General features: G+C 53.3%; 1 protein-coding gene across 1 annotated transcript in view; it reads left to right on the top strand.

The window, feature by feature from the left end:
- The window catches only part of Cd82 (CD82 molecule), a 46,721-nt gene extending 42,622 nt beyond the window's left edge, over positions 1-4,099 (top strand). The window contains exons 7-10 of the mRNA XM_052724725.1: positions 1,294-1,407; positions 2,485-2,688; positions 2,907-2,990; positions 3,273-4,099. Coding sequence (XP_052580685.1) covers positions 1,294-1,407; positions 2,485-2,688; positions 2,907-2,990; positions 3,273-3,350 — 480 coding nt within the window. The 3' untranslated portion in view covers positions 3,351-4,099. The remainder of the gene's footprint in view (positions 1-1,293; positions 1,408-2,484; positions 2,689-2,906; positions 2,991-3,272) is intronic.
- Positions 4,100-20,934: the final 16,835 nt, after the last annotated feature.

Here is a 20,934-nt window from a genome sequence, read left to right as displayed (position 1 = left end):
GGAAGCCAGCAGGAACTGCTGGGTGGTTCTTGAGGCCATGTCCCCATCCTTGCCGATCTCATCTCGCTCTGGGGCTAGCTGCAGATCCTTTGCACCACAGCTAGCCCCAGAGTGAGGTGAGACCCGAAAGGTCTCCATCTGCAGAGCTGGCTGTTAGTGAGAAGCTGTGAGACCCTGGCCTGTGTCCTCTGACGCCCTCCTCTGCCTTACACCCTGGGCCTCCTCACACTACCTACCGTGGGATTCCCCAGCGGGGGGGGGGGGGGGGGACCACTAGTCAGGATATGGACTGTGAGGTCCTAGGGAAGAGAGGGCAACCATGAAGGGCCAGGCAGCTCTGCACCCCACCCCTCTAACAGACAGGCGGACCTCAGCCTCGTGTGGTGCTGCTGGCAGTAGGGAGGAGAGCCTGGTCAAGTGGCTGAGACTGAAACGAGCTTCTGGTTGGGGTCCCTCAGCTGCCTGCCCTGCAGTCTCAGAACTTTCCGGAGAAACTGCAGCCCAATCCACAACAGCAAGGAATAGGAAGGACATGCTCAGCCTCTTGTTTTGGCTTTCTCTAGGAGATGGGTCTTATGCCCAGCCTCTCTGAAGACCAACCATGGGAAAAGTGTATTTATTATCTATATCCATACACCTAGCTCCACTCCAGCTGTTGGGGACTCTAGCCAGCACCCAGAGCCAGCTCATCCCCCCCTCTTTTGAGGAAAGAGACCCTAAGCCCAAAGAGATGAGCTTGTGGTGCCACACTTAACCCTGTAGGACAAGGAGGGCAGGGCAGGGTGACAGAGGGACAGAGGAAGCCCTGCATCCTGCAGAGCATCTCCAAGACCTTTCTGAGGTGATGAAGTTTGACAGGGGAGCCAGCCATGTTCATATACAAGGGAGCAGCATTCTGGGCAGAGGGAACAGCATAAAGGCAGCAAGAGGCCTTCTGTAGTGGAGCACAGCAGGAAAGGGCAGGAAACCAGGGCCGGGAAGACCTGGGCAAATGCTGTGGGACCCTGTAAGTCACTGAGAGGACATTGACATGTCTCCTGAAAGTTGTGGGAGGTCACAGAAGGCTTTTCCACATGGACAGGAAAGATGAATGGTTAAGGGATAGACCACAGGCAGATAAGGTTGACACTGACCAAATGGGCACTAGGAATTAGCAGGAAGGTGGTTGAAATGCTCTGGAGCCATGAGTGTGGCCTGGGATTGCTGTGGTGGAGGAGGTGGTGGTGTGTGCCAGCCTGAGCAGCCGTGAGGCTCAGGTTCAAGTCCAACCCTGACCCTCAAATCCCTCTACAGCTGAAGCAGGAGGTGGGCAACATGGTGATGGACATCATTCGGAACTACAAGGTCAATGCCAGCAGCAGCCGTGAGGAGAGCCTGCAGGAGGCTTGGGACTACGTGCAGGCGCAGGTGAGGAGGGCTGGCGGTGACGCGGGGCGCACATCTGCAGTCTGATGTCTGCACAGTGAGGGTGTGTGGTTGTGTTGCCCTTGGGGGCGGGACACAAGTGCTCCTGGCCCCCAAGCACAGCCTTGGAGACAGCTCCTGGGCTCACAGTGCTGACTCTTGTTTGTTGGGCCTGGAAAGGTGGTCCCTTCCTGGTGTCACAGAGTAAGCGAGGCCTGCCTTTGTCTGCTTAGTGGGACAGAGACTGTGGCACCCACTCCTGGGGCCTCCAGCCTTTCTGTCAGACTCCTGACAGCTGGGGAGACAGTCTGGAGTTCATCTCCCCTGTGCATGCTTGGAGCGCCCCCTTCTGGCTGCCGCAGATCTGAGCTTGGATGCACGAGATGGCCCATAGGGTGTCAGAATAGATACTACTCCTTCCTCCCATTTGGTCCCCAGAGGGACCCATGGGTAGCAGCTTGAGCCTCCATCCCAGGAAGACTTTCTGCCTTCTGGATGAGAGCATTGTGTGCTTTAAAACAGCAGAATTGATCCTGTTTCCTTTTTCACTTTGGTGACTAGGAAGCTCAGTGCCCAATTTCAGCAGCTGATGCTGAGCACTGAGAGGTAACCCTGGCCTTGACTGTCCCTGGGCTTGCTGGACCCATCTGTGCACATTGTCTGCCTCACCCATAGGAACCTTAGTTCCTTTTCTTCATCTGTGGAAACCTCAGCTCAGCTTGAAGTGGCAGAACTGGGATTTGAACCCGGCCCCTGACCGCAGACCCCCCCCCCATGCTCAGCCTTTACCACCTGCCAAGCCTCACACCCCACACGACTTGCCTCGCACTTGAATTCACTTCCTCCACTCTGTATGCATATGCTAATTGTTTCTCCTTTGGGCTCTCTGCTGTGCTAGTAGTACCAGCGAGAAGGAGCAGCAGTGAGCGCTGCTTCTCAAAAGTCTTTTGAAGTCCCTCGTGACACACAGGACCTAAGTTCAGCCCATACTCTACACCACCCCTGGGGGCCCAGAAGTGGCCAATCTGAGTCTCCCCCAGAGCTGAGTGGCGGGTCACAGCCTGTCCCGACTCTGCACAGGTGGAGTGCTGTGGCTGGGTCAGCTTCTACAACTGGACAGAGAACTCGGAGATCATGAACTCTACGGAGACCCTTTACCCCTGCTCCTGCGAGGTCACGGGGGAAGAGGACAACCGGCGCATTGTGAAGAAGGGGTTCTGCGAGGCCCAGGGCAACAGCACCCAGGGCGAAAACCTCCCAGAAGAGTGGCCTGTGTACAAGGAGGTGTGTTGGGGCGGGGCTGGACCGGGCCCTCCCACCCTGAGAGGGTGGGTGTTCCACAGCCATTGGGCCTGCCTGGGCTGTCACTCAGGCCTCCTTCCCTCCTGAGTCCCCTCCCTGTTTGCTCTTGCCATCATCTACAAGCATGGGGAGACAGGGAGCCCTGGGCAGGCCCCTGCCCTGCTGCGGTGCATGGTGGCTGACGTGGAGTCTTCCCACAGGGGTGCATGAAGAAGGTGCAGGAGTGGCTGCAGGAGAACCTGGGCATCCTCCTGGGCGTCTGTGTTGGCGTCGCTGTCATTGAGGTCTGTCCTCCCTCCCCCAGCCTTCCTCGGGGCTTTCTTTCACACACTCCTTTCCCTATTGTGTCTGCACTGATATCCTGTGGGGTGAGTGGTCCATGGGTGTCTAGAGGTGCCCTAACCCTAGCCCGTCTAGCTGTGTGATATCAGACAGGGCACTGCCCCTCTCTGGGCCTCCTTCAGCAGCCTGCAGTCAGGTGGTTGTGACTGGAGCCCAGGATTGAGCGGGATGGTAGGGTTCTGGGACCGGGGCCGGCCATCCTGACTTCTGTCTGTCCTTTGCAGCTGCTGGGGTTGCTCCTGTCCATCTGTCTGTGCCGGCACATTCATTCCGAAGACTACAGCAAGGTCCCCAAGTACTGAGGCTGCTGACGTCCCCTCTGTCCTGTGTCTCTCCACCCTCAGCCTCCGATGGGGCCTCTCTGGCTCTTTCCCCTATGGCCTGTGCGCCGTCCACCTCTAAGGCCTCTGGCTCATCCTGAACAGGCCGCATCAGGGACTTTCTGGGCCTGGACCCTTCTCCCTGCCTCTCTGCTGCCAGTTTGGAGCCCTGGTTGTTCTGTGGCTCTTACTTACTGTCTGGGACCTATTAACAGCTTGAAATGGCTCCCAGTGTTACTGTACAGAATGGCTGGGTCCCCACCCTGAAGTCATATTATATTGTATTAAATACCAGGGAAGGTGGGTGTAGCACCTATGGCTGCCCAGGGACAGGCCACAAGAAAGGTTAGTGCCGCCCCTCCCCCATTATGACACTTTCTTTGTGGGTTTTTCATGTTTCTGTGGGAGACAGACAGAATAGGCAGTCTTTCCCCACACCTGACAGCTCCCCTCCCAGCCCGCAGCAGCTCAGCTCAGCAGGGGGTGGGGGGACTGCCCCAGGCAGCCAGCCGCTCGTGATGAGGGACGCGACTGCTTAGGGGCATGGGTCCCTCAGGTCTGGCACAGGACAACCCAGCTCTGTGGACTAGGAGGAGCTGGCCTGGTGTTTCTAGGCAGCTGTTCCTGTCCCCTGGGCTAAGGGTGGTTGAGGCTGTGCCTTGCAGGGTGGGGGAGGGGCCTCCATGTGCTCAGCTCTGAAATCAACTATTAAAAGAGGGTTTGTAACAATATAGCCTTGAAGAGGCGCTGTCCTGAATTATGGGGTGGAAGGGACATGGGAGTGACTGGAGGGAGACTGCTCCTTCCTCCTCAGAGACCTGGGACCACGTGTTTGGAAGTGGGCTGTAGAGAGCCACGAAGCCACAGCTCAGCCTGGCCTCTTTCTGGAGCATCGGGCTTCTATTAAGACTCACAGAAGGAAACTTCATAATAAGTAAAGCAAGTAGGATGTGCAACTCTGGGCCTTTTGGGATGGACTGTCCCTCATAGCCTCAGCATACATAGCCTGAACAAACTCAGAGCCAAATGACATGATGGGGAAGCACACGCATGCAGGAGCAGATGGAAGGTGGGAGGGATGGCCCGGTGGGCACTTCTCCCACTCACCTGTGGGGCCCCGGAAGCACAGGGACCCTTGCTTCCTAGTGAGGGGCTCTCTGGGCTGTGCAGGTGGATGCTTCCGCGGGATCCACCAGAGGGCGCTGCTGCCCCATTTTAGGAACCCAGGGAACCAAAGGTTCTTGTTACTGCCAGCACCTGGCCTGACCCAAGTCTGGGATCCTCTCAGCCAGTGGAGACACTTGGGACAATGCGGACTCCAGGGTTGAAGAGTGTGGGAGCTACAGAGCTGGAGGGGACAAAGAATCTGCATTCCTTTTTTTTTTTTTTTTTTTTTGGTTTTTCGAGACAAGGTTTCTCTGTGTAGCTTTGGTGCCTGTCCTGGATCTTGCTCTGTAGACCAAGTTGGCCTTGAACTCACAGAGATCCGCCTGGCTCTGCCTCCCCAGTACTGGGATTAAAGGCTTGCGCCACCACCGCCTGTCTGGAACCTGCATTCTTGCAAACCAGGAAGTGATTCCTGCGTTGAGCTGACCTGACTTAGAGTAGCAGGGTCTGGGGAGACTGAGCCAGGGGTGAGCCAAAGAGAAAGGAGTGGGCAGGACTCGGCTGGAGAGCCTGGTCCTGGGACGGAAAAGGGTCTGTGGTCAGAGTCCATCTGTGTAAACTCACGATCACACCCACCGTGGCACCCTATAGCAGGCCTAGGGCCTCAGGAAGTCTGAGTTCCCTGGGGACTTCAGCCTTTTTCTTTCTTTTTGAAGTCAGGGTTTAGCAGGGCAGTGTGGGACCCTTGCTGAAACCTGGGGTGAGCACTTACCATGTTCTAAGGCTAGAGTTTCTGAGTAATGGTGACTCAGCTTTTCCCATTGATAACCTTTCTTGCCCCACAAAGTGACGTATTAAAACATAAAGCTAGCCGGGCGGTGGTGGCGCACGCCTTTAATCCCAGCACTCGGGAGGCAGAGCCAGGCGGATCTCTGTGAGTTCGAGGCCAGCCTGGGCTACCAAGTGAGTTCCAGGAAAGGCGCAAAGCTACATAGAGAAACCCTGTCTCGAAGAAACAAAAAACAAAACAACAACAACAACAAAAAAAAAAAACATAAAGCTGGGCATAGTGAGACACCTTTAATCCCAGGACTCAGGAGGTAGAGGCAGGAGAATCTCTGTGAGTTAGAAGCCAGCCTAGTCTACATAGCAAGTTCTAAGACAGCCAGGACTACATAAGACCCTGTCTCAAAAATAAACAAACAAACCAAACCATAAAACATGACAAGAAAGATATATCTTTTTTTTTTTTTTTTTAATCTAGGAAGTGTGGGCTGGGTGAAATAAACAGCCCAGTGGCCCATAGGTAGCAAATGCATACAGCATATCTAGACCTCTCTACACAGCTACATCCTCAGCAGACAACACCAATCAATCACAGATCTCATTTTCTCAGCCTAGGTGCTCTCTGGACATACTTAATGGCCCACATGACTCATTGTGGCCTTAGATTCCTCAACTCAGCACTATTGGTCCGTCTCTTAGAATTCAGAGTAAAACAGTTGCCATTCTTAAACTCTCAGGGTTGTGTCAAACCATGAGTCATTCCGCTTCTGAGCTTCTAGGTAGACAGCAGAAAGGGGAAGCTTTGTCAGCTTCCAAGCTACTGCTTCCTGTCCCTGTTCTTAGCGCTGGGAAGGTGCAACTCTCTGGACTCTAGAACTCAAGGCTACTCCATGCCCTTCCCCAATCCTTGACAACTTTCCTGTCATTGGGCAAAAAAACCACCTGTTGTGTGCCCAGCCGTGTGCTCCCCACTGACAGTGGGCACAGAAGCTGTGCTGTTTGCCAACAACGACCAGGAAAGGCCAGGGGCTCATGCAATGGGGTCCCAGTTTTACTCAGCAGCTAGTACTGAAATAGCACGTGCCAGGAGCCCTGTTTCACAGACACTGAAGAGCCTGAGGTGGATAAGCTCAGTGGACTGCCCTAGCTGGGGCAGGCAGTGTAGGGGGAGGGTTGGTGGCTTTGCTTGCATGGTGGAGTTATGCCAGGGACACCTAGCCTTGGTCCTTGTGACAGCTGAAAGAAGGCTATTAGTCATGAGGTAGCTGGGGTCTGTCTCCTGCTCACAGGCCATTCTGTGAGAGCACGCTGGGCAAGATGGGGGTTGAAGCTAAGCTGGTTTAGTCCTGAGCTAGTCAGGGACCTGCATCAGATATGGAGAAGTGAGGGTCAAGCTGGCCTCAGACCCATGTGGGGCCTGGAAAGGGCTTGATCCTTTAGAGGCCCCATCATTCGGCCTCAGGGAGGTTGGAGGAAGCCCACCCCCCCTCTGAGGAAGAGACCCTGTGCTGTGACAGGAGTGGCCAACTGAATTCGGGAGGCTACAGGACCCTGGGCAGGGTTCTTGGGGTCTCCCTCCCCCCCCCCTGCAGTGTTGGATTGATTTAGCATGGTGCCGTGAAGCCCTCAGCAAGGCGGCTGATGCCTGGCCACCCCTGTGTCCCAGGCTGAGCAGACCTGTCCAGTCTGGAGGTAAGATGCAGGAGGGCTGGGGTCTGTGGGGGTGATGGAGGGTGGCTGCCAGGAGGGCAAAGAGTTCTTCCCTGCAGCTCTGCCTGTGGGGAGGAGAGAGTTCCAGGCAGGGTCTTTTCCAGGGGCCCCCTTAGTCCCCTGGGGTTGGAGACAATACACAGGGTGGATCTCTTGCTCCCAGCCTGAGTACAGGAGAAGCTGAGTGACATGGGGTTTGCCCCACCCACCTCGGCCTACTGTGTCTACTGGGAGGAAATGTGGGTTCCACTGGGAAAACCCCGAGCTGTGTCATACTGTCAAGTCTCTTGTGGTCACTGTGACCTTTCATTACAATCCTACCCCACCCCAGTTCATCCTTCCCTTTCTTCCAGGTCTGTTAAGCCCTGTCAGGAGGGACCTGGTCTTGGCCCCCTAAACTCTGAGGTGCCCCATCCCAGGACCTAGGGTGTTGTCTCTCCAGACCCTCTCCCTGGGCTGCTGAGCTCGCTGATCTCCTATAAGGCCTTCTGTGGACAACAGCGCCCCCTCCAGGCTGCTGTTCCTCCTGCCCTGGTCCAGACTAAGGATGTGCTGGGCAGAAGACTGGCACGTGGACATGTTGGGCAGGAGGAAGAAGGGTACCCTTGGTAGTGCCCAGCAGTACCTGGGTCAGGCAGGACTGTGCCTTCAGCCCCTGGGGAAGGCAGTGGCAGTGCACTAGGGTGATGATAAGGTAGATGTTGACTGATGGGAGGGAAGTCAGTCTGGGATTAGATCCCGTGTGTGGGTTGGAGGGAGATGCAGACTGAGAGGGGCAGGTTGGGGGAGTTTCAATGGCCAGTACAGAGTTATTTTGGTTTGACTGTCTGGCATGGACATAAATTGTTATAAATGTCAGGCCAGGGTGTGTCCATGCACACATGACTCACCTGGGTGCCAGACCCTTGAAACCCCCCAAGGACTCAGCAGCCTCTTTCCAGCTAGCGGGACAGTGGGAGGGCCCTTCCAAAGTGGAGTACTCCAGTTACTTATCAGTTCCCAGGCTGATCCTTGTTTGGAGGCCCTTCAGGCAGTCACTTCCATAGAGTGATGACAGAAAGGTGTGTGTGGGACACAGACCCTGGGTCATCCAGTCACCAGGGCATCCTCCTGGCTAGGGCTGGCCCTCCTTCCTGCCTCAAGAGGAGTGTCTGACGATTCTTTGGGGTTTTCTAAACCTGTGGACTAAGGTAAATCCATTCATCCCATGAGTGCTTACTGGACACTAGTGGAATTTACAGTCTCTTAAGAACATTGCCATGAGGCTAGCAAGATGGCTCAGCATGTAAATGCTGTTGCTTAACAAAGATGCAATCCTTTGTTTGATCCCTGGGAACTCACACAAAAGTAGAAAGAAAGAATCAACTCCATATAGTTGTCCTCTGGCCTCACATATACCACCGTGTATGTATGCCCTCACACACTGATAATAAATTTTACATTAAAAAAAAAACCCACAGGAGCTGGAGAGATGACTTAGTGGTTAAGAGCACTGGATGCTCACTCGGATGTCCATGGTCTGTGCTGCTACCAGAAGTCATGTTGATGTCCATGTCTTGTGATGCTGCCAAGGACCGTGGTGGTGTCTGTGGTCCATTCGGTAGCCAAGGGCTCTGTTGGAGTCCATTGACCTATGGAAGCTGGGGGCTGTGTTAATGTCTGTGACCTGTCCTACCACCAAAGGCCATGTGGATGTCCGTGGTCTGTGCTGCCACCTGAAGCCATGTTGATATCCGTGAGTCATGCTGCCGCCAGGGGCTGTGTTGATGTGAGTGGCCTGTCTGCCACCTGAGGCCGTGATGATATCCATGGCCTGCGCTGTGGCAGAGGGCTGTGTTGATGTCTGTGGTCTGTACTGGCACAGGAGACCATGCTGAGGTCCCTGGCATGTGCTGAGACCAGAGACCATGTGGATGTCCATGGTCCTACAGACTGTAAAAGGCAGGGACACTACTTTTGCAGTGACATCAATGACTGCAGACTCACAGTTGAGAAAGAGGGGTATAGAAAGCTTCTATGACAACCCCTACCCCCACCCCGCCCCTCAAAAAGTAACAGCCTAGACAGAAAGCCATTGAAGAGAACTCTTAAAAGTTGTGATAAGGATGCTGAAGTGTATCTCTTCACAACTGATGGCTTCTGGGGGGGGGCGTTGGGTGGGGGATAGGAGGTGGGGAGCGGGAGACTCAGTTTTCTTTAAGGGTCTGGCTACTGGGAGTTTGACCATGCTTCAGTGAGTGTATGGGCAACACACATTGGACTTATGGTTTTTTGTTTTGTTTTTGTTTTTCTTCTTTTTTGGTGGGGTGGGGGGCAGGGGTCACAGGTTTGGGAGGCAGACCTGGGAGGACTGGGAAGTGAGTGTGATCAGGATGCATGAGGTAAAATTTCCAAATAATCAATAAAAAATATTATGGTGGGGGGAGGAGCACTGACTGCCCTTCTAGAGGGCCCAGGTGTTGTCTCCAGCATTCACATGATACCTCACAGCTGTCTGTAATTCCAGTCTCAAGGGAGCCAGTGCCACCTCCTGGCCTCTGAGGGCATTGCACACAAATGATGCAGAGACATACATGCAGGCAAGACACTCGTACATACAAAATAATAAAACAATTAAAACAACAGTACTGTGATTGAGGCTGGGGCTGCAAAGTATTTGCCGAGCAGGTAGTGAGGCTCTGGGCTCCATCCCCAACACTCCACAGAATACAAGAACACAGAAGCAAAGAGCCCCAGCCCCAGCCCAGATGGCCCTGTATTGACCCACATAAGGATCCTCACATGCACACCTGGACATGCGCGTATGCACAGTCACAAGCCTGTGTTGTGACAGGCACACCCACACACAGGAACAAAGACACACCTCAGCATGCGACTGCCAACTGCTGTGAGCACAGGCTAAGCCAAGTGCACCATGGGACCCTCCAGGCCATCCTGGGGAAGGAAATAGAAGAATGGAGCGTAGCCCACAAGCAGGAAAGGGGGGAGCACTAGTCACACTACCCCCCAAACCCCCGCGGAAAGCAAGTCAGTCGGGTCAGAGGAACCCCCGTTCCCAGGGCTGACAGGATAAGCAGCTTCATTTTGCTTCGGTCTTGTAAGAAAAACAGCTGTAACCCAGCGCAACTCGGGGAGCACATGAAGTCCCACAAATGCTTCCCAAGCAACCCTGGTGCAGCTTCCCAAGAACCCCACGGTGACTCAGCACCAGCAGCACACCATCTCCTGCCAGTGGCCCTCCCGTGAGTGAACAAGGTCTATGAGGAGAAGATGGGGCCATGGACCTTCAGGAGAGTAACCACTGGTCCCAGAGGCAGGGGCGTCTAATGGGACAGAGCCTTCCCTCTCATGTTACCTCAGATGCCTCTGGCAACAGCCTCTGACTGGGAGCAGGATAACCCTTTCTGCAGGACACTGGGGGAGACAAGAACAGCTCAAGTCTGAGGCCCATGGGCAGGATGGACAGAAGGTGGGGACTGGAGGAGCCACAATTTAGTATGCTACAGCAGCATGCCCACTCCACAGCTAAATTGACTTCTGGGGCCTGTGACTCAGGGTCAACGTCCTTTTCATCAGGCCTCAAGGTCATCAGAAATTGAAGAGCTCATTTAGAAAAAGAGAAGCTGGGCCTTTTCTGAGGAGGCACACCTCGGTAAGAGCCAGCTCTTTATCCATGGATTCAGGCAGTACCTATTGCCAGGTGCCTACTTGTGCCCAGCCTGGAAGGAGCCAGGGCTCACTCAGAGGAGCAGGGTCCATTCGGCTGTGGAACTTACAGTCCAGTGGGGCCAGGGACACAGAATGAATACAAACACAAAGTAGGAAATGCCCTTGTGTCACGACACAGATGGCAGGCAGCAGTGGGAATTCAGCCTCTGTCTTTCCATCACGGTAAGTGCACATGATAAATGAAAGACTAGCTGCTTTCACCTGACTGCTGCATGGCCCGGGACATTTCAGGCTACTACTCTATCAGGATGGGGAGGGGGGTCAAGAGTGGGCACAGGAACCAATCAAAATGTGAATGTAAATGAGACACTTCCTACTCCTGCCCCCAGCGCCCTGCTCCCATGTCCCAGCGGGCTCCCGCGCACCTGGCAGGAAGACGTCTCTCAAGAGGCCAAGGGAACTGTCTGCAGCTTAGATGAGCGGAACTGCTGCTGAGTCCAGGATAGGTTACTGTTGGACTTGTCCAGCAGCTAGGGACGAGGGTCATCCAGGTGTGCTGTGTAGACATCCTGCTTCTGAGCACATGCTTGACTGATGAGGGATGGGGTCATGGGATCCCCACAACTGCACTGGGGAGTGCTCGTGCCTGTCCTGCTTTTCATCTCTTATTGAGTAAGATACTGGATGGGCTCTGCTGGGAGTGGAGAGCAGAGACAGAGGGGGTAGCTGAGGGGCTACTGCCCTGGGGGCCAGATACCTGGTTTTACCCTGTGTCTTGGTACTGTGCTCAGCTGTGGGCAAAAGTAGTTACTTTTATCCAGTTCTGCATTTCCGGTCAGCACGATGACTGTGGCCAGCTCCTCTGGGACTTGGCTGGGCTTGTGACTTGACTGGGCCAGCAGGATAGGAGGAAGGGCAGTGTGCCAACTCTAAGCCAGAGTCACACACACACACACACACACACACACACACACACACACACAGAGACAGAGACAGAGACAGAGACACAGAGAGAGACAGAGACAGAGACAGAGAGAGATGCACTGCATATACACATAGACAGATAGAGACAGAGAGATACAGAAAGAAAGATACCCCACCCACACACACACACACCTGGTACTGCAGTATGAAGCCCAGGTCACCATGATGGAAGATGAGAGGCAGGGGTACCCATCAGCTGGTCCAGACAGCAACATCCCAACCCCAGCAGAGCTACCTGTAGCCAGCCACAGGTAGAAGTGGAAGTCAGAGCCTGGAGCTGATCTGTATAAACAGTGGTTCTTTTGTGCCTAGAACTTGAAGGTCAGTTGGTCACTAACCAATCTGGTGGTGGCCTCAGATAGCAATAATGACAGCTCTCCTCTGAGCCCTTGACAGATAGGACGTCATCCCATCCTTCCAGACAGATACTCTCAGTTAATAGGACAGCAGGCTTGAGGCAGGAGACAGTGGTCCAGGGCAAGACTGAGGGACCGTCGGAGGCAGAGTGGAGCCGAGGCACCCATCCTCACAGACTCACTGTCTGTCTCCTTCTGGACAAGCCTTAATGTCAGAGAGAAGCAGTGGGAGTGGATGCATTCTGAACACGGGAGCTGATGTCATTTGGAATGCTCTCAGTCTCCCGCTCCGCAGTCACTCAGAGCCTCCCCCAGCACTCCTGTTGCCAGCCAGGACCTCTGATGCCATGTGCTTCTGCATTGTGAAAAAGGATGGATGACATCCATCCCAGGTATTGGGACCATTTGCCTCCTTCCCACCTCCTATTTGATCCACAAATATTTATCCAGGGGCGGTTAAAAGCTCATTGCTAGAGTGGCCTTTCTCTTTTTATTTTTTAATGTAGAGGAGGAAAGTTGAGACAGAGTCTCACTATATAACCCAGGTTGGCTTCACATTAGTGATAATCTTCCTGCCTCCACCTCCACAAGTTATAGAATTTCAGGATGCAGCATCAGACCCAGTTGAGACTGATTCTTCTTTAGTGATGAATTTTCTGCATTCCTATTATGTGCCAAGCCCCCTTTCATTCCTAAGGTCCCCCAAGCCAGGCTGGGCAGGTTAGGATCGCCCAACTTTACAGATAAGAAAAGGGGAGCTCCAGATCGGTAAGAATCCTCCTAATGAAAGTGTCTAGCCTAGGCTCTGCCTCCTACTTGGCTGAGTTCAAGCAGGTGTCTTTCCCCTGGTCATCATAGTTGTGGCTTTTCAAAAAGACATTATATGTCTGGGGATGTAGTTCATCTGGTAGGTGGCTTGCCTTGCCCTGGGTTTCATCCCCAGCCCTGCATAAACTGGGTGTGGTGGCATATGTCTATGGGAGATACAGGCGGGAAGATCAGATGTTTAAAGTCAAGCTTGGCTACATAGCAAGTTCAGGGCCAGCCTGGGCTACATGAGCCCCTGTGTCAGATAGATGGATGGATAGATGGATGGACAGGTGAGGAAACATCCTCAGGTTCTGTATGTGTTGTGGTCAGGGGGCTGGAAGGCTGAGGAGAAAGATACTGCTGGATGGCGTCTCCTGACCTCAAATGACAGTTAGCTCTCGGTCAAATTGCTGACTCTCAGGGTGACCCAGAGAGTTCCGTGGCTTAGGAAGAGGTGCACTTGCTGAAGGACTGGGAAACAGCCATTGCTGCTGCTTGCTAGCTGACAGATGCAGACATAGCTATCCTTCAGTTTTGCTCTCCATCCCACCTCTCTGCTTAGCTGCTGCCACTGCCAGCTTCCACCACCAGCTCTAGGCACCAGACCCTCCCCTCCCTGCCAGAACTGTTTACCGATGGGAGATGCAGGGAGTGCCCAGGCTGCCTTCTCTTCCAGGTGGTCACATCCCTGGAGGGAGGGAGGGTGTGTGTTGGGGAGAGCATTTAGCCCCTAACCTGTAGGATCCAGAGTCCCTGCCCCAAATTTCTGGCCAATCAGGGCCTCTGCCCAAGGTGCCTTGCCAGTAAGAATCTAGCCCCTGTTACCCTGGGGCATTGTACCAGGGCAGGAGAGGTTGGGAGAGGAGGCAGGGAGCTTGAGGGAAGTCCCTGGGACACTGGGTCCTGAAGCAGTGGAGAGTCCTTAGCTAAGCCGCTGTCCTCTGGACCTTCAGTGCCTATTTAATTTCATTCTGGAGATGGTAGCCCAGGTTGGCCTAGTACTTTGTTATACATTTAAGCTGGTCTCACATTTGTAGCAATCTTTCTTCTTCTGTCTTCCGAGTGCTGAGATTAGAGATGTGATCTCATCTCTAGTTTAAAATCTCATCTTTAATCCCCTGAACCTAGTGGGTAGCAGACACCGCCGTGTGCCTAGGATCCTGCACACACTATCATCTCCCCCGTGACGGCTCCACCTACTCCTGCATGGTTCTGGGCAGCCTTCACTTCTCACAGATGTGAGGGAGCAAGGTCGTACAACTGACTCAGTAACACTGCTCAGTAAATAGTCACGAACTTTGGACTCAGCCACTGTGACCCTCGTCCAGGGTCTAAGCCTTGGGCCTGCCAGCCTCCCTTCCCCAACAGGCCACATTTACAAATAGGCAGACAGATCCCTGGCTAGTCAGCGCTTGCTTGTTAGAGCTAGTCATTTCGGTTCATGCTGTCCTGGGCTAAGTTGTCAGGTGCTGGCTCCACAATAATCTCCCTCGGTTTCATCCCTACAGATTAGCCTTCTGGAGCTCCCTGTCCACCCTTAAACACGCAGGCAGCCTGGCCTGGCCTCCAGGTAGTGAATGCCTCCAGTCTGCCTGCCAAGTGGGCTGTGGGTTCGAATCCAAGCCCTGCTCTCCTTGTTGGTTCTTCCTCTCAAAACTGGGCCTAATTCTGGCCCTGCCCTGCAGGGCTGCCACAGGGCACTACGAGTTCCTGAGCTTGCTGGCCTAGAAAGGCCCAGAAAGGCTGCTCAGTGCAGAGCCAGCTAGCCATGCTTACCGTCCAGCCTTGCCCTGGAGGTTGTACCCTGTGCTGGAATCTAGATTCCCTGGAGGCTGAAAGGGCTTCTGGTTTGTGTTATGCCCTGCCCCCAGCTTGCAGAACAGGGACTGACATGTAGTCAGCATTTAATACACATTGTGGAAGGAAGGAAGAAAGGAAGGAACAAGGGGAAGGAGAGACAGAGAGACGGAGGGACAGAGGGACGGAGGGACAGAGGGACAGAGGGAGGAAATGTGCCCATTCTCAGTCCCCAAATGAAATAAGGTGCTGCAGAAAGAGCTGAGGCAGAGGGACTTTGAAGCAGTCCTGTACTTCCTGGCCCAGTCCCCTTCAGTCTCTTCTTAGAGAGCCGGGTCCTTGACTGAGGGGTTCAGGGAATTCAGCCTTTAACAAGCACCTGTGTGGACACACAGGTATAGGCACACAGGTGACTTAAGACATGCCACCATATGGATGTGGTAGCTCAGGCTTGCCTGTAATCTCAGCTACTCTGCTCAGAGGCTAAAGCAGGGGGATTAGAAATTCAAGGCCAGCCTGGAAAACTTGATAAGACTATCTGAAGGGAAACAGTGGAGGAAGAGAGGATGGAGTTGAGTGGGGAGGTCGAGGGGAGAAACTGGGAAGAGGGGAGGGAGGGGAAACTTTGTTTGCAATGTAAAAACAAACAAACAACAACAACAACAACAAATATGTATTCTTTAAATGTTTAAATGGCTAAAGGTATAGCTCAGCGGTAGGACAATTGCCTGGCATGTAGAAGGCCCTGGGTTCTGCCTACTGCTGAGGCTTGGTGCTTGGTGCCTGCATGCCCTTCTGCCTGAGTGGGAGGCCAGGAGAGAGACCTGGAGGGCTTCTTAAGGTGGTGTCAGCCTTGAGGGGAGGTGCCATTCTGCCAGGGGATGAAGACATGAAGGGGGGGAGGGAGGTTCACGACCCTGTATATTGAGATGTCCCCAGGGGAAGGGGGGAAGGGACAACCATGAACCAGGCCCTGGGTCCATTTTTTTTTTTTTTTTTTTTGAAGAGCATGGGCAACACTTCCCAAAATAACCCAACTTAGAACAGAGCCATGGCCTGTGGCCAACTCCTGGTCTGACCTGGAGGAGGCCTGTGAGCTCTAGCAAGACAACGCCTGGCTAAGTCACAGACTGGAGTTACAGTCTGGGCCTTAGGGTTAGAATTCAACGAAGGTCCCCCGAGACCCCAGAAAGGGAGAGGGACTGCCTGTGTGAAAGTGGAGGGAAGTGTTGGAGAGTTAGATATCCCTTGTAAACCTGGCGCTCATGAAGCACAGCATCTAGGCAAACTTCCCCAAAGAGCCTGCCGAGTCCACATGTATGTCACTGGGCTCTTGAATCTGTGCAGGAATGTCGACACTTCTTTTGTGTGAGGAGCACCCGGCACAGCCCCCAGCACACTGTAGATGCTGAACAAATTAACAGAGGATTTCCAGGGCATCTGTACACAGCCAGCCCTCACTCCTGGGTCTAGAGGACTCACTGAGAGCCTCGGGGCTCCGGGCTGGACCACACTAGCTGGTGAACAGACAGGAAGGAGACCAGAGCTTCTCTGGACTGACAAGGGTCCCATGGTAAGGAGCAGTATCAGGAGACCATGGTGAAAAGAATTCTGGGAAGCAGTCCTGGAAGTGAACCCAAAGCAGGAGGAATAGAAGCTGGAGGCTAAAGAAGAGAGCACTGAGGTATGGGTGGGCATGGGTGAGGGGACTATCTTTGTAGGGTCTCTGTGGTTGTTGGAGGGGCTGGAGTCAGGGCAGGGAGTTCAGTTCTGAGGCCAGAACATGCTGACCATGTGTACATGTCACAGTTGCTGCTGCTGAGATGGAGTAGGACAGTAAGCTATGGCTCTGCCTGGGACAGATGGATTTCTCACCAGGTGTCACCACCAAAACCTGAGCAGTTGCAAATAAATGGGCTGGGCTGGTGACCCACCAAGCAAGGGGAGGTCACGGGTGAGAGGGCAAGGGGCTGAGTATGCTGTCAAGCTCTGGCTGGAGCAATGGTAGCACTCCTCTAGGGCTTGGTGACCCTGAAGGAACAGCATGGCTGTTGGCAGATGAGAGGCAATCATGGAAGAGGAGCCCCAAAGAAGTCTGGGATGAGAGGTTGGGTAGTGAGCTGTGGGAGCGTAGGTACGGGCCAGTAGCTAGTGAAGAGGGCAGGAAGGATGGTCAGAAAGATGTCTGTGTGGAGAAAACTGCTGTGCTCCAGGAAGTGGTAAGTGTTTAGAACCATGAAGAGGAAGTCACCTGAGTGCCTGTTCCTCTGTTGGGTTTGGTCAGTGTTCCCCATGGACCATAGGAGGTGACAGCATGTTTTGACAGTAGGTTGGGGACGTGGTGGAATGGACAGATCTAGCTCCTATTTGGAACATCTAATAGGTCCAGGAACAGGAAGTGGCTCTGAAGGGAAGATGAACTAGGACCCCTTGTTAGAGTACAGGACACAGGTGTTTTATTCTGTGGCCCAAAGATGAACCAGGTCTACCAAGTTATTTCCCCAAATACAGCTCTTCCTCTTCTTTTCCCTCTTCTGCCTTTTCCTCTCCCTTCTCCTCTCTTCCTTCTCCTTCTGTTCCTCCTCCCCTACTCCTGTACCCTTGGGAGTATATTTGAGGTACTATAACAGAATATGTGCAGGGTGGCTGTGGAAAGCCCAAGGGTGGGGCAGAAGCCCCTAGAGTATCACATGGTCTGCAGAGTGGCAAGTGTAGCTCAATAATTTCAAGTTCTGAGGACTCAAGTTAGCCTTCCCCCATGCCTCCTGGGACAGCAGCAAGGAAAACCCTTCTGTGGTGGTCTGAATGAAAATGGCCCCCATAGGCTCAGAGGGAGTGGCACAATTAGGAGGTGTGGCCTTGTGGGAGGAAGTGTCACTGGGGTGCACTTTGAGGCTTCAGAAGCTCTAGCCAGGCCCAGTGGCTCACTCTCTCTTCCTGCTGCTCTCAGGTCCTTCTCCAGCACCATGTCTGCCTGACACTGCCATGCTTCCCACCATGACGATAAAGGACTAAACCTCTGAAACTGTAAGCCAGTCCCCAATTAAATGTTTTCTTTTATAGGAGTGGCCATTGTCATGGTGTCTCTTCACAGTAATAGAAACCTTAATGAAGACACCTTCCTTCTGCTTCCACCTTCCCTGCTTGTCCAGAAGCATCCCAAACTGCAAATACTGACCTAGGGAAGAGGAGCCAAGACATGTAAAGGGCAGAAAGGTCATTTCGTTTCCAGGTGGATACCTGAAGAGGACAGCATGGGCAGCAAGAACTGGTTGCTGGGACCAATCAGACCCTTTCCATCATTAACCTGGGTTTGCACCTGACAGTCACAACTTTCTGTCACGTTACAGTGCTAAGAAAACTCTGGGACTGCTGACTTCTGACCTGAGCATGGGTGAAACGTTCTTGAGATGGACCCAACATGGTACTGGAAGGCAGTTTGACTTCCCCCAGCTGTTTTCCAGTCCAGCTTCCCCAACACAAACCAACTTGGTGATGGTGTCTGAGTCTGCCTTTCTAGCCAGAATGTGCACTCCTTAGGGCACTGGCTTCAGCACCTGGACCAGGGCCAGATACACAATCTTCCAGCCTTCCACCCAACCCTGGATTTTCTGAGGAGGTGGCTTGAGGGTCAGGGGTAGCCTGAGATCTCAGACAGAATATGTTTTCAGTCCATCCTCCCTGGCATCTCCAAGTGTCAATCATGTAAATCAGTTAGACAGCCTTTAAGGCCATGAGGGAATGAACCAACGGACAGTCAGACAGGCAGCCGGGCATTGATTGGGAGATGGCTGGCCACCAGCCTTGCCAGCCAGACAGTCTGAGATCATTCTACAGGTGGTCTGATCTGGTCACCTTTCTCCAGAGTCCCCTCCCAAGACACCAAGGGGAACTAACTGTCCTCTCTGGAGCCCCCTGCCTTCCCCCACTCAGAAGGCCCCTAGAGTCTGAGGTAGTCCTGGCTGGAAGCCCAGCTGTGTCGAGGACTTGGACTTGGCAGCCTCCTGGATACAGACTGCCCCTCCCCCTCCCTCCCCCTCCCAAGGTGGGAACCCAGGCTCTGCCAAAGCATTACTAAGAGCTGTGGTGACGTCACCTTCTCTGTTCCCACCAGCCCTCACAGCTTACCCTTCACCCTTGGCTGACCCTGTGAGGATGACACATCCCATGTGAGGGAGGGGGCATTACCTCCCCTGGGACATTCGCAGAAGGCCCCCGCTCCCAGACCCCTGGCTGCCTCCCGTGGTGATGTTCCTTCAGTGGAGTTACTAGGCTCCAGCCATCACATCCAGTCCAGATGTAAAGTAGGATGCCTTCACTGACCAGTTGGTGGCTGGGGATGGGTGGCATTACCTCCGGAACTCACATAACAGGTCGCAGTACTAGGTCCTTCCTTGGTCTAGGTGCCAAGCTGAAGGTAGATGAGCCCAGCTTCTGCTCCCACAGGCACAGTGACCCTCTGTTTACCTCGCTTGCCCATTTGCCCGTGAGATGCTCACTCCTGCCTTCTCACTGCCGTCATGGTTACCTGAGGGAAGGGACCATTCAGCAATGTGCTTACTACATGAGGTCAACATTGGCTTCCAGGGACCAGCAAGGCAATCCCCTAGTGTGGGATGCAGCTTGGGAGGGAGTCCCAGGACACCACATGAAAACTCCCAGCATCATTCTTGCACCCTCAGTATGGCCAACAGCTACCACCCCAACTCCCATTATGGTCTCTTCTCCTTCCTCTCAACCAAGGAAATTCCTAGGTGGAGGTTTATGCAGGATCAGCCTCGAAACGTAACCAAGCTGTTCACTCCCGCCCCTGGCACCTGGGGTTTGAGGGCACAGAATTCAGAACATAGAGGGCTGGCTGCCTGGGGAAGTCAGCCTCCATTCCGGCAGGAGGCCAGAACATGAGTGAGCCCCTGCTGGAGTGCTCTGTCCGCTGCCCTATGGATGACCATTGGGCTGCCCCATAGCTGCCGCTTCTCCCAGGCGTGCTGGCCAGAACTCTACTCCAGCACGGCATGATACAGCACACACTATCCCCACCGACAGTACCAAAAATAGAAGATGAGGGAACCCAGCTCCCCAAGATGGGGTGGTCTGTTGGGGAACACACACATGAAGGCATGGGGGTGTCTCACAGGACTCCACCCTTCTTGCAAGGGCAGTTGACAAGCCACACTAAGGGGAAATGAGGAAGCACACCCGCTTTAAGCACAGCATCATGGGAGAGGGGAGATGGGCACAGGAGGGACGAGCTGGCCCTGAGGCACACTCACCTCACATGCACACAGCCACTGGTCCGTGTGTCCTGGCAGAGATGCCAGCTTCATGTGTTTGTTGGTAATGCTCAAATGTGACTTCCAGGACAAAAAAAAAATTAAAAATGAGAAAAATAAAACAGAGAGGGTTAGGGCTATACCTTGAGGTAGAGTGGGTGCTTGTCTAGCACACAAGAGGCCCTGGGTTTAATCCCCAGTATTGAAATCAAACAAACAAAAACAACAGAAAACAAAGGAACCAGAAACAGTCCCTATGACATTAAAGACTTTCACAGATAGCCTACTAAAAATGTAGCCATAAAATACACCAGGAAAACAGTCCAAACAATAGCCAGGAGAAACACTGGGTAGCAGAATCAGAGCAGGGCCCAAGAACAGTACTGTGATTAGATTCAAAGACAGAATTTGGGGTTTGTGGCTTTGTTTTTGAGACACAGTATCTACAATCCAGGCTGGCCTTGAACTCAGTATGTAGAGTGACCTTAAAACCCAGGTCCTCCTCTTTTCACCTCCATTGTGCCTTGATTACAGATGTGCACTCCCCTGCCCAGCTCAGAGTATTTTTGAAAGAAAAAAAAAATAAGAAAGTCTTGAAAATATGAGCAAGTAACAAGGGCCCATACAAACAAAATGGCTCGGGAAATGGAGCTTCTAGAAATGAACCTAATCTTTTAAATTTCAGAATTCAGAGTATAGGGGAAAACAGATAAAGCTGAAGGCAAAATTGTCCTGCACATGATTCACAGAGAAAGGAGCGGGATGCAGTAGGGGTGCCCCCGAGAAGACAGCAAGGAGGGCCCGGGAGGAGGCCATGTTTGAGGAGGTGACTGGCGGTTATGAAACGCTAGTGAAAAACTTCAGACCTTCGACCCAGAAAACCCAACACTTCCTAAAACAAAACAAACCCTCCAGCCAGTGGTGGTGGCGCACACCTTTAATCCCAACACTCAGGAGGCAGAGGCAGGAGGATCCCTGTGAGTTTGAGGCCAGCCTGATCTCCAGTGAGTTCCTAGCCAGCCAAACCTAGGCAGTGAGACCGTCTCGAGGTAAACAAACAAGAACCAACCAAAC

The sequence above is a fragment of the Peromyscus californicus genome, unplaced genomic scaffold (assembly GCF_007827085.1).
Source record: "Peromyscus californicus insignis strain IS unplaced genomic scaffold, ASM782708v3 Scaffold_7__1_contigs__length_154581171, whole genome shotgun sequence".
Taxonomy (NCBI): domain Eukaryota; kingdom Metazoa; phylum Chordata; class Mammalia; order Rodentia; family Cricetidae; genus Peromyscus; species Peromyscus californicus.
Note: the sequence above shows the minus strand (reverse complement) of the source record. Positions and strands in the feature narration are given on the sequence as shown.